The sequence below is a fragment of the Actinia tenebrosa genome, unplaced genomic scaffold, assembly GCF_029948245.1.
Source record: "Actinia tenebrosa isolate PJP-AT-01 unplaced genomic scaffold, QUT_ActTen_1.0 PGA_scaffold15__27_contigs__length_11533743, whole genome shotgun sequence".
NCBI lineage: Eukaryota > Metazoa > Cnidaria > Anthozoa > Actiniaria > Actiniidae > Actinia > Actinia tenebrosa.
The window spans coordinates 7,607,207-7,620,996 of NW_028292575.1; the positions used below are offsets into that span (position 1 = coordinate 7,607,207).

The window sequence follows — 13,790 nt, forward strand, 5'->3', positions numbered from 1 at the left end:
CGTGAGCGCAGGACAGAGAGACAGAGAGACGAACAGACAAGTGTATTGTAAACAACCACACGCTATAAAGAATGCTACTCTTTATTAGCAGCAAAGAGCACTTCCAAGCTGAATTCTTTCATTCACACGATACTGGATAGCAATGACAGAAGACTGGCCTTGGTGGCCACTATATATACAACCAGAAGAACACAAGCGCAAGTGGTTCTAATGCTACGTAAGACTGCAGTTTTTTTCGTATAATCACTCTGAAGATGACAGTTGTTACTGTCGAAACATGCCAGTAAAATACTTCAAAGTAAAATTTGTTATTTCTTTTAAATTCATCCTGCATTTGCTAATTTTACGTCCACGTAAGATTGCAATTTGTCACTGGACGCGCGAAAAGATGTTTTTTTTTTCAATAGCGAGCAAGCACTGCAAATTCAACGCATGTTTTGTCAGTAATTAATATCCACGTACAGACCTACACTTAAAAAAAAGAAATATACAATGCTGTGAAGGAAAAACAAAAAAATACAAATGTAAAATTAAATTGTATGCAAGTCGGTAGTGTTACTTCGGCTATTTTTCCTTTCCTTTCTTTTTTCTTTTCTTTTTTCTTTTCTTTTTTCTTTTCTTTTTTCTTTTCTTTTCTTTCTTTTCTTTTTTCTTTTCTTTTTTTTCTTCCTCTTTCTTTTGACCAATCAGAGTTCTACCCCATGAAATGTCACTTGTGACAAATTATTCAATCAAAAACCATCTCCGGTTAAGTGCAATTGCTCTATTCATCATCATCATCTGGTTTTCCCTCTCGGCCCATCCCTGGCCTTAGGGCACAACTGCTCCGGGAAACGTCCTCTGAGCAGATGTTTGAACTTGGTTTTGTCTATCAACATTTTTCTGGCTTGCATTGGATCTATCTGGAGGAGATCCTCAACTCGCTTCCAAACTCTTGAGGTGTCCCTTTTATCAAAAAGGACCTGTTTCTGGAGGGCGTTATTCTCCATGCGACAAACATGGGCCATGCTTTTAAGATGTTGGACATGGCAATAATCCTGGATGGAACTAGATTTTGTTATTTCTCGTAGTCGCACATTTGATATTTTATATCTTCAATCCAGCTGTCCTTCCACCAAGGTAGCTGGGTCGACACCCTTTTTTTGCTTGTTACGAGGAGGAACATTTTTCCTTGCATAGCCTCCCGATACCATCTTCCTTAGAAAATTATTCCACACACTCAACCTTTTGTAGTTCTGAGGCGGACAGGTGACATGCCTGAATGCCATACAATAAACGTGATCTAACACAGGAAGTGAGGACCTTCATGCGCGTTGACAAGTGAATTTCTCTGTCCATCAAACAGTTCTTCAGTTCATCCAACTTCTTACATGCAGATGCGATATTGGCATGCAACGCTGCTGCTGAGTTGCTCATGTTGCTAATTACATGTCCCAGATACCGGAATGTCCGGACATTCTTGATATCCACCCCATTTACTGATACTAGGGTCTTCTGATCTTTGATGGCCTCATTAACGTTAAACGCAATTGTCTTGGTCTTGCTATAGGACATCTGTAGCCAAATCGAGTAAAAGTACTGTCATAGATAGATAGGACCAAGTTTAATATTTCCTCTACACTTTTTGTGAAGATTGCCACATCATCAGCATAAAGTAACTCTGTAACTCTTCTCCATCCAGATGTTGGTGCCCGTTTTCGGTACTCTCGAGGTCACACTTCATTAGGAAGGCAGAACTCTACAAGAATTAACCAGCTTTATTCGCTTATAAACCAATCAAAAATCATCTTGAGAATCATAAAGGTCACGTGTTTTGCGCCAACCAATCACGAGCCCTGTTCAATAGCTGTGATGTTTCGTGTTTTGTACTACCAACCAATCAGTATTTTTCGGATCCCAGCGTAACGTGAGAAAGTGTTTAAACAGATTATCTCAGGATCACAGGGGGCGTGAGATTTCTCTAAAAATCTTCTTTAAGACCGTTCTGTTAATTGTTGGACTCCAACAGTGAACGAACTCACCAAAATGGATTTCAAAAATCTTCGGCCCTTGACATGGTTCTTTATCTGGTTTTGTATTACCCAAGGTAAGCTTGAGAAAACCAACTCAAATTCACATTAATATGCGCTTGTTTTGTATTTTATTGCTAAACTTTATGCCTTTTAATTTGGAATCGAACAAAAGACAGAATTTCTAAGAGCAGAAGTTTAGTTTCTGCTCGATAATAAACATTTGTGTTACAGGGATAATTTTCTATCAACAGTCAAAGAATCAAAAAAACATTAGTAAGAATAGTCTTTAAAACCGATCTGAAGGCGAAGGGCGAAGTTGTTTTATTGTAGCTCAGTTTTCATCATTTACTCTTCACAAACAAACGACAGAATAGAAAGAAAAGACATTCGTGTTACAGGGATGATTTTCTATCAACAGTTAAAGAATCCAAAAACAGTAATAAGAATAGTCCATAAGACCAATCTGAAGAAGAAGGGCGAAGTTGTTTTTATTGTAGCTTTTCATCATTTACTCTTTACAAACAAACGACAGAATAGACAGAAAAGAATGGTTAGTTTAAGCACGGAAAGGCGATCCAAGTTTGGATATTTGCCATGCTGGCTGGCTATACCTCGCGTTAAACAATACTGATATTTTACGTGCTGCGAAGAGAATCGTTAAGATCAATGCAGCTGATAAGGCTCTCAATGAAAGAGAAATCTGAAACATGACAAATATCAGGCAGCAATCCTAAATGGGGTCGCTTGGGTTGATGAAAAGCAGCTACGGTAAATACTGCGTCGATATATTGCTTGATAGTGTCGCTTGACATTTGCTAGATCATATTAAACATTTGTTATAAATATTAAAAAGTAGGTTATTAGAAGTTCCTCGCATAAGCCACCGTCGGGCCACTTACTGGGAGACCGCAAGTGAATGTTCCAAATTTTTCCTCTATACAAATTAAATATTCAGACTGCGGAAAGAAATCGGGGAAAATGCAAGCTTTTGCGACTTCTAGTTAGCATGTTATACCACTAATAATTTCATTTCAAGAGGGGACGATGTCTTGATTATAGGGGGAAGGGATGGGGGCAATGTCCCTTCAATGTACATTCCACAGGAATCCAGCATGATTGAATTAAAGTGCACATGAACCCTTCGACAATACTTTCAGTACTGATTCTACACGAAGTAAATAGTTGAATGGTAAAATATTTCTTGATTTGAGTGATGCGTTTCTAAGTTATGAAGGTTTATACTTCCAATATGCTAATGAGTGTGACGTCTATTAAGGCTTAATCAAATATACAAAATCGAACTGGTTCATAGATACAGTATTTAAGAAGCATCATTAATTTACTCATGGTTTACATGAAAGCTATTTACAATTTTTATTTTCAAAATGACCAGCATTAAGTATTACTAGTTACAACAAAAACACTCAAATACCTTACCTGACGTCATCATCATTAACATATTGGAAGTATAAACCTTCATAACTTAGAGACGCGTCACTCAAATCAAGAAATATTTTACCAATCAACTATTTACGTTATGCAGAATCAGTACTGAAAGTATTGTCGAAGGGTTCATGTGCACTTTAAATTTTAGTGTTAAGAAAACTTTTTTAATGGGGGGGGATGGGGGGGTGGGGGCAGGTGTCCCCTCCTCCATACGCCAGTGGGACGCAATGATCATGCACAGTTTTCTTACGGCCTTTACCTAATTACAAAATAAAATTATAAACCGTTCATAAGTTTCTCACGTCTTTTCCCAGCCGACAAGGTCTGTTATAAGCGTTATGGGTGTTTCTCCGATGATCCACCATTCGACGACATCTACATGTCCTTGCCTCAGACTCCTGATGAAATCAAGACGGATTTCTACCTCTACACCCCACTCAATGACCTCCCCTTCGGCGAGAGATTCACAGCAGAACACGTAGAAGCCGTCAGAAACATTTCGTTTGACCCAAAACTAAGACTTACAGTCATAGTCCATGGGTTTACACAGGACGGTTTTAAACCTTGGATCACGAAAATCCGTAAAGAACTGATGAAGAAAGAGAATATGAATATTATTGTTGTGAACTGGGAGATTGGCGCCAGTTTCTTGACCTCGTATGATATAGCTGCAGGCAATGCTCGACTGGTTGGAGCCCAGCTGGCAGAATTGATCATGGAGCTTTATAATCGGTTTAGTTATAAATCCAACAATGTTCATGTGGTTGGACACAGTCTTGGCGCTCATGTTGCTGGGTTTGCTGGCACTTTACTGGGCATGCGCAGTATGAGACTCAGGAGGATAACAGGTGAGAGACACGATTGAAAAACCTCTGCGCATGCTCTAATTGCGTACGCAAATTAGTCGAAACGTCTTCATGGTCATCCATAAATATGTAGATTTGACTTTCAAACGTAAATAATACAGTATCTTGGTCTCACAAGAGTACACTTGCGAAATTTTTTGTACACTCGGGGAAAACAAACATCTTTTTTCTCGCTTAAATGTAACCTCTTCTAAATAGATCCTTTTCGAGTTCCAAATTACCGTTGTGTTTCTTGATTACAGGCTCATTTATTCCTAGCAGGCGTAGCCTCGCATCAGTGTTTAAATATTCACAAATACCAACGGTAAAGTTAAGAATGCACAACTTCAACAATACGAACACTTTGAAACTTGACGGACCTTGACTGGAACACGTGAATATTCTACACAAAATCGAGGCTAAGCCTGAGTAAATGAGTCTGTAATCAATAAACACAGCGGTAATTTGGATCTCGAAAAGGGTCTATTCTTAGGAAACTTGCTGAAAGGCACGCCTGCCCAAACGTTATTCTCTAGTGTCGTCGATGAAAGCGGTGTTGATACTCGATACCATGCCCCCTCCCTCCCCTAGATTCCCGACTTAGATATTCGGAAAAAATACCTAAATATTTTCACCAATATTCTCCTCCATTCATTCATTCATTCCTTCTCATAAATTTTTATTTAAGAAGCTCATTATTCCAAGGCTTTCGGATCTTCAATCAGGTTAACATAGTTAACATACCGTGTTCTTTAGGTCTTGATCCTGCAAGACCAGGCTTTGATAACGAATCCCCCGCTGTGAGACTGGACCCGAGTGACGCTGAATTCGTTGACGTCATACACACAGACGCACACCCCAAGTTTTTGGAGAGAAGCCTGGGACTTGAACGTATATCCGGTCACGTGGACTTTTATCCAAATGGTGGCGCGTCTCAACCTGGGTGTATTTATATCAGGAATTTAGCAGGTAAAACCAGTTTTCTTTCCATTCCTTCGCGTTTGATAACACATAGGAATCCCATTTTTTTCGTATAGATTATTAATGTACATAACTTATTTCAAATCACCAGAGGTTCTCAATGAAATTCAGAACCTTCAAGATCAAAAAGTTTCACTGCCCTGGGTGTTCGCTTGTGACCACAAGAAGGTCATTGACTATTTTACCTCGTCTATCAATCACCAATGCTCAAGAAAAGCGTTCCCTTGTGAAAGCTGGGAGGCGTTCAAGCAAGGTAGATGCATTGAATGTGAAGGCGCATGCCCGGAGATGGGATACAACGCTGACCAGTACCATGTTAATGGCTCACACAAGTTTTATTTAGCAACTTACGATGATGAAGGCCATTGTGGTGAGTTTTAAAAGGAAATTCCAAAGGCATTTTAAACAGCTTTACGACTCTAGTCTTAAATAATCGTATTCTTAAGACTCAAATTTTACGCCTTTCTTCCCCATGCATTTGAACTCTATCTTGTCCGCAATAAAGCCAAATTATCTTCTAAATGAGTGATATTTCAACTTCAGCTCCAAAGCACTACGTGTCAATAGTCCTGAGCGGGTTGAAAAGCGGTTTCGGTCTGCTTAACTCCATGGTTAGCAAGAAGATCATTATCAAGCTGATTGGACAAGATGACGGGATGATCCAGACCAAGTCAAGGTTGGTTTAATCTCATTAAATATCACTCATGGATTTTAATCTCTCACGGTTGGCATTTCTTGAATCTGCTCCTCTGACCTGCATAGCCGGCGGTGGGGGATTGGGGAGAATCAGTTTCCCGCTATTCCCAATCCCACACCGCCGCCGGTAACGCAGGCTACCCATTTTCCATTCAGGCTCCTTTTTTCTCTCCTTTTTTTCTGCAGGGAAATTTTTACTTCAAATGTTTACCAAATGTTGTATTTTGTTCAGTTTAATGGAATATACGAGTCAGATAAGTCGTCTTGTCTTCAGTGAACGTCACCCGGGCTCGTTCAAATCCATCGTCTTGTCGTACCATGGCAGATATGTGTACATCGGTAAAGCTACTGTACGCCACGAGAACAACACGTGAGTAATATTCTGCATTTACCCAAATCTTGTTTAAAATACAAAAATGTTTTTGAAAATTTCATTAACAATTTTCTTTTACTCCCGAAAAGGACCAACGTCTTCAACGTAGTATAGTTTTACACGTTGTTTTTAAAAGTTTTCTTCTTATTCACTTGTTGTATACACTTATTTCAATAAAGTTAGTCAACAAAAAACCTAGAAAGCTGAGATCACTGAGGATCATGGGAAACTTTTCATATCAAAAAAGTAAAGCTTTTGATACAATTTGCAGCTTTAGGATGCTCAGAACAGGTGAGACTGTAACTGGTAAAAGATCTAAAATCCATCAACAGTTATTAAAGCGGTTGAAACATGTAAAATGTGTGTGCCCATAATTCTTGTCGCTCTCTGCTTTGTAGTTTTTCAGGTGACTAACTTTATTGAAATAAGTATGTTCACCGACGCACTACGCAGTCCCAACTAGTAACCGTCGCTAGTCATTATCAATTTTTCCTAAAATCTTGCCATGGGGATTCATCTATGAGTTTTTATGAAAAATAGAAATATAGAAAAATATAGAAAAATAGTTTTACGCAAATAGTGTACATATGATAACTAAGTTAAGTCCTCCATGTTGAATGACAACTTCCTTTAGTCAAATATTATATGATAAGGTCCAAATCAACTAGACTGACCTTAATACATCATTGTGCCTGGAGTGTACGTTGTCCTCCAATATGGCGGAATGTGATCGCGTGACTTGCGCGTGCCTGTATCGCTGATTAATGTTCTTGTTTTCAGGTATACTGCTTGTTTTAATAAGTGGATTTCATCATCCTTTTTCTACGCGAGGTACGAGGCTCGACTACAACAGGGTGACCATGAATGCCTTTGAGGCTTGTTTTCCAATTTCCTTGAACTGCGTTTGTACGAGATTAAATTTGCAGACCAAGCGTGTAGTATATGGTCATGAAAAGCTAGTGTAGAAAGTGTAGGTATAAAACATCATCATGCTTGAGGTATTTTCGAGAAAACTTTATATTTCTAGTTTTCAATCATTCCCAAGGAAGTAAAATAACGAAAGACACGGCGGCCATGTTGGTTGATATAACATAATTCAACCAAGATGGCGTCTATGACGTCACGTGCTAACAAAAGAATATTACGGCGTGGTGACAAATACGCTGATGAAAGTCTTGCATATACTTTTTTCAAATTCAAAAAAAATTGTTGTATGTGTTTTTGTAAATAAAGATGCAAATTCGTAGGGAGTATGTGCGCGTGTGGTGGCCATGTTGGATGACTTTTACTACAGGCTATTCCCAGTCTTCCTTCCTACTTCCACTACGAATGAAATATATAAGAGAAATGTAAAATTGTAAAATTGTAGTTCTTGATAGTAGCTATCAGTAGTTCTTGTAGATAAATGAGCACGGAATAAAAGCATGGTTAATTAAAATGATTTCAAAAAATGTAAAGTAAACGCTTTTTCCTGATTATCTTTTGTCACATACTTTTGATTTCATTTTATACATTTTGTTAACGTCCCCATGAAAAAGTGCAAATAAAATATAACATGTTCAAAGAGCGGCTCGAGTTTTTAAAACAATAGTTGCCTCATTCAATAGTCCAGTTTTGAGTTTCCTTGATTACAGACTCATTTACACAGGGTTAGCCCTGCATCATTGTTCAAAAAATATTCACAAATACCAACGGTAAAGTAAAGAATGCACAACTTCAACAACACAAACACTTTGAAAATCCACGAACCTTTACTGGAACACGCGAATATTCGACACAAAATCGAGGCTAACCCTGTGTAAATGAGTCGGTAATCAAGAAACACAGCGGTAATTTGGAACTCAAATATTCTATTTTTAGAATAATCTCGACTATATTTTTACAGTTTCCTAGCGTGTTGATACATGTAAGTTTGAACCCACTTCCTCAGATGCTTGGATAATAACACCTAACATGCAGCTTACAATAACAAGTAGTGTGTTCATTACAACTTTGTCAATTGCTGATACGAACTTTTGTTCTAGTGAAAAATGGGGGAGGGGAGGGTAAATACAGAGTTGAAGGTGAGTTCCCGTATATAATGAATACATGAAGTCTTTCCACGACGAACATGGAATAAGCAGCTCCTTTCATAATTGTCAGAAGAAAAATATGGCTTTACAGTCACGACAACTAGATTACAAACAGCCAAAACATAACTTACTCTTAGTCGTAATAGCTATAAAAAACGATTGTTTTGAAGAGAACATGTACAACCTTTGCCCTTACTAACAGCTTGAAATTCTATCTTCAAAACTAAAATGTCAAATAAACCACGAAATAACTTTCATCTTTTGTTTATAAACAAAAGATACACAATGTAATCTCTTATTTTAATATAGAGTAGGTAAACATGTAATAAAAACATGGAAAAAAAAGTTACATTACATTTTGAAAGAACCGGATGTGTTGTCACTTATCCAATCATGGTGTCATGTGTGGCGTATTAACCAATGAAAAACTACCGTATTCGAAAACGAAATATCACGTGTGTTATTTCAACCAATGAGGGACCACCATATTCAATATTCAATCAACACGTGGTGTCACGTGAGATATATCAACCAATGAAGAACCGCCATCTCCACCTGGAACTGAAGCTTGACAGGATATTAAGCCCCAGGTTTGTAAACCACATGAGGCGTGATAATCTTCTATAAATTTGAAGAATTTCCAAGACGTGTTGATAGTGGTTATTTTCCTACTACGTGAGATGGATTTCAAGTTCCTTTTATTGTTCTGCGTTATTTCCTTGTTTTGTTTGTCTACAGGTAAGTCTTACCTACAAAAAGCCTATTACACTTCTGCATTGTATTATTTTGGATTATCCATATCATTGTTTAAGAGTAAGCTTATGTTCGGTGAAAACTCTTCACAAAGACTTTTCGATAGCAAGGCTGTAAAAAGATTCGATGTACATCTTTATTTTAATTTAAAATCCCATTGTAGATAAAGTAAGCGAGTGCATGCACTCTGCTAGCACAGCAATAGACACAGTTGCCAGTGTCTGGTCCAGTCTTGTTTTATTTCCGTAACAAATAACAAACTTATAGTCGTACTTTGCATGATAGACATGAAAGAGGTCAAAACCCTTAAAGATACGAAATTTCTCATCCAAACCAAAGAGGACTGAATAATGTATTTTGTAACAAGAGGAGTATAATCAGTAAACTGCGTATGCGCAGTGATGAATGGAATCAATCCAGGGTTGTCTAGCTTCCGCGCATGTTCTAACGCGGTATCAGTTACTGTAATGACATGAGCTCGAATAAGAAAGATTTAGCCACATTAGACTCAGCTCCTGCCTTGAGATCATCTAGTCGTCATCAGTCTTGATCGAAGTTCAATTAAAAGTTGAGACTGGGAATCAGTTCCGGTTTGAATGGATTGAAGAGAACAATCCATCATCTTGACCTCGAATTAAAAAAAATTAATTATCTTGACCTCGAATTAAAAAACATTATTTAGTTTTCCCGATTTTATTTTCACCATTCACTATAAAACTTAATTGGGCTCTCTGTGGGAGGACGAGTAGGGCACTATATGTACTGTTTAATAAACGAGCAGGAGTGTTTTATCGGGTATAAAACACGAGGAGCAGCCGCATAGTACTTTAAAAGATTATTATGTATGTTTTCGAATTGTGCCGAATTCTTTAGGAAATGAACCAAGTTTGATAGAGAAAATCCAAGTTAAAGTTTATGCGAATGAAGACGAATCTTTATCAGATATAAAATCACCTTCATGGTCATGATTTCTATTGTGTTTCCTTCATGAATTATTAATGAGTTTAAAAAAAGAGATGACTTCCGTTTTCAAATCACCCAAAACTATCCCGCTCCCATTCTTTGTTCAGGTATATCCCAGCTGACTTGTCTGTTTTGTTTTCAGTTGAAGGATTCAGTTTATTCAGCCAAAGTGAGACTGACTTCTACCTTTTTACTCCAAGAGGAACAAACGATGGCGAAAGGATCAGCGCTAATTCTCTACACAGCATCAGAACAACAACATTTGACCCAAACCTTAGACTTGCAGTTATAGTCCATGGCTACTGGCAAAATCGTTTCATACCATGGATCGGCGAAATGCGTAGAGAATTGATGAAGAGGGAGGAGATGAATGTCATTGTGGTGGACTGGGAAGCCCGCGCAAGTATGGTGTATTTAGAAGCCGTACGAAATACTCGTGTCGTTGGGCGTCAACTTGCGAACTTGTTAAAAGAGCTTCACTATCAGTTTCGATTCAATTCAACCAAGGTCCACGTAATTGGACACAACCTTGGAGCTCACGTGGCTGGGTTTGCAGGTGCTTTTCTACGCATGCGCAACCACACAAGGCTTGGTCGCATAACAGGTAACAATGGCCACGCCCCAGTCAATAAACTGAGATCAAACGTGAATCAACAGGCGAATGTCAAATTTAAAAGTGCTGTTAACTTTTATCAGGTCTTGATCCTGCGCAAGTACATTTTGACGTTGATTCTCCACACAAAAGACTGGACCCGAGTGATGCTGAATTTGTTGACGTCATACACACAGACGCAGGCTACTATCTGAAGGGAGGCCTGGGACTAGGACGTATATCCGGTCACGTGGATTACTATCCAAATGGTGGCACCTCTCAACCAGGATGTCCTAGTATTAAGCAGTTAGCAGGTAAATCTATATTTCTGTTAACCTAGCTTTTTTTTTCCTTAAAATTTCGTAAGGCTGATTTACGAAACCATTTTTAAACAAACAGACGCCTTTAAGCAACTTCAGAAATTCAAAGAAGGACCTTCGGCAATGCCTTGGGTGTTCGCTTGCGACCACATGAAGGTCATTAGCTATTTTACCTCGTCTATCAATCACCGATGCTCAAGAAAAGCGTTTCCTTGTGAAAGTTGGGAGGCGTTCAAGCAAGGTAGATGCTTTGAATGTGAAGGCGCATGCCCGGAGATGGGATACAACGCTGACCAGTACCATGTTAATGGCTCACACAAGTTTTATTTATCAATCTATGATAAAAAAGGCTATTGCGGTAAGTCTTGATGCTATTAACTACATTAGTGAGCGTACGACAGCCGTCAGTAGCCTCGATTGTGAAGATCGCCGCAAAGTATTGTGGGCCTAATCAAGCCTGTACACGGGTTTGCAATTAGCGTCCAGTCCCTCATGAGAGTCGTCAAAAACTAAAAGGAAGATTCTGCTTTTGTAATTACATCCCAGATCAGATGATTAGACCTTCATTGGTATGGAAGGCCAAGTTAATGGCGGTGCCATGCAACTCATCCGTCATCATATCAAATTTTATGACAAGACATGTTTTACCTTCTAAAAAAATTGTTTCAGTTTGTTTGTTTGTTCGTTTCAAATCTTTCAGCTCCTCGACATTATGTGTCTGTGGTTCTAAGTGGTTTAAGAATTGAAAAGCTGGGATTTTGGTTTTTCGACTCATTAGTCAACGCGGTGAAGAGCAAGAAAATTGGGATCTCGCTAATCAGCCATGATGGCAAGACGATTCAAACACCTCTGAGGTTATTACTTTTGCTTATTTGAGCATATTATTGCCTGGAATTTTCGCAATACAAGTGATAACCATTATATTATCATCATCATTATTATTATCCTCATCCTCTTTATTATTATTATTATTATTGTTTGGAATAGTGAGATAGGAAGATGCCAGTCAAATCAGTCGTCTAGTGCCGAGTGATCATCACCCGAAATCGCTGAAAGCCATCGTGTTGACGTATTCTGGTAGCCAAGACATATACATTGATAAAGCTACTGTACGTGACGAGAATAACACGTGAGTACAACACGAGGCTGGTCAATGAACAAACGATTTCCATTTTATCCGTTAGTTTTGTCATGACACTGAAAAATTGACAAGGAATTATTTTTCAGGATAACAAAAAAATTCCTGTCCCCACTGTCCCACTGTCTTGTATTCTTGGACTGCACGTTATACGTCATCGCGGCCATGTTGGTTCTATTCAACAAAAAGGTTTCCCATTAATATTCTTCGTTAATTGCACCAAGATGGCCGTCATGTTTTTGTCCTTTGATTCTCGCGGGAATTCTTGCAGCTCCTCAATTACTTGTGTTTTGTCAACTCACACTTTTACATTTCTACAACCACGTACTATCTTTAACCTGTTGTTCTTGCCTTCCAGCTACACAGCTTGCTTCAACAAATGGATTTCTTCAGGATTTTTCAGTTCAAGCACGAGGAACCGCGTGAGCTTACGAAGAGGTGACCATGATTGCTGATGCATGATGGGTTTAAATACCAATCATTTTATTGATGGCAACCATTCAACTGTGACGATAAAATAAAATAAACCTTGGGCGTAGTGCGCATGACCTAAAAATTTCGCGGTATCAACGTTGCTAGACCAAGTATAACTGCTGACCAAGTAGAACAAAGGCTTCGTCAAACAATGCAATGAGTATTAAGACTCATTTTTGTTTGTCAGTTACATATACACACGTTACAATATTATCTGCATGCTATTACAAAATATTATCGATGATTTTTAAATCAAAGATGACAACCTTTTCTTTGCAGCCACTATTTGTCGATAGACCGTTTTCTCAAGGTTGCGTGCGCATCCAATTTTAAGGAACTTGACGGGCCACGATACCAGAACACGAGCTTTATGATGAGTGTTATCATGCATTACTATGAAATTTTCTTTTATAAGGATTCATATAATTGATTATTCTCCTCTTTAAATATAACTGACTTCTCAATTTTATTGAATTTGCATTTTTCAGTTTTGTGGCCCGTCAAGTCGGTGGATGCGCACGCGACCTTGAGAAAACTGTCTATTACTGATGGGAGCTTTTGTTATAGAGAAAAAAACGGAGGGGAGGGGAGGGGAGGGTGAATACGGAATTGGAGGGGAAGAGGATTCCAGCATAAGAATATGAAGTCATTCTAAGATGAACATGAACACGAGAAATATGGCTTACTATATCAACTAAATTATAAACTACAAAGACATGTTGTAATAGCAAGTGAAAAGCTATATTTAGATTTTAAAAACTAAAATGTAACCCCAGTTTTGAGTATTTTTTTAACATTAAGCTTGTAATAAATGTATGTGATTCAAAGGAACCTCAAGTGCGCAATCAATGATCATGGTGTCACGTGTGATATATTAACCAATGAAAAAGTACAATAAAAAAACATGGTGTCACTCAAGATAAATCAACCAATAAAGGACCACATTCAATCAACATGATGTCATGTGTGCTATAACAACCAATGAAAAACCATAATCAATCATCATGGTGTCATGTGTGCTATAACAACCAATGAAAAACCATAATCAATCATCATGATGTCATGTGTGCTATATTAACCAATAAAAAACCATAATCAATCATCATGATGTCATGTGTGCTATAT

At 38.2% G+C, this 13,790-nt stretch overlaps 2 protein-coding genes and 1 long non-coding RNA gene across 3 annotated transcripts; all 3 read left to right on the forward strand.

Moving 5' to 3' along the window:
• Positions 1–1,903: 1,903 nt before the first annotated feature.
• Positions 1,904–7,917, forward strand: LOC116295201 (pancreatic triacylglycerol lipase). Its single transcript, XM_089030863.1, has 7 exons — positions 1,904–2,086; positions 3,773–4,306; positions 5,060–5,272; positions 5,376–5,654; positions 5,828–5,960; positions 6,213–6,350; positions 7,134–7,917. Exons 1-7 carry the CDS (start codon positions 2,026–2,028, stop codon positions 7,225–7,227), a joined length of 1,452 nt encoding a protein of 483 aa, XP_088886989.1. The 5' UTR covers positions 1,904–2,025; the 3' UTR covers positions 7,228–7,917.
• A 1,118-nt stretch (positions 7,918–9,035) lies between these two features.
• Positions 9,036–11,936, forward strand: LOC148910987 (pancreatic triacylglycerol lipase-like). The gene is made up of 5 exons (XM_089030867.1): positions 9,036–9,163; positions 10,284–10,745; positions 10,838–11,047; positions 11,133–11,411; positions 11,754–11,936. The coding sequence occupies exons 1-5, from the start codon at positions 9,106–9,108 to the stop codon at positions 11,927–11,929; spliced, it is 1,185 nt and encodes a 394-aa protein (XP_088886993.1). The 5' UTR covers positions 9,036–9,105; the 3' UTR covers positions 11,930–11,936.
• A 63-nt stretch (positions 11,937–11,999) lies between these two features.
• On the forward strand, positions 12,000–13,618 carry LOC148910988 (uncharacterized). Its single transcript, XR_016119907.1, has 2 exons — positions 12,000–12,182; positions 12,550–13,618. It is a non-coding gene; the product is annotated as an uncharacterized LOC148910988 (long non-coding RNA).
• Positions 13,619–13,790: the final 172 nt, after the last annotated feature.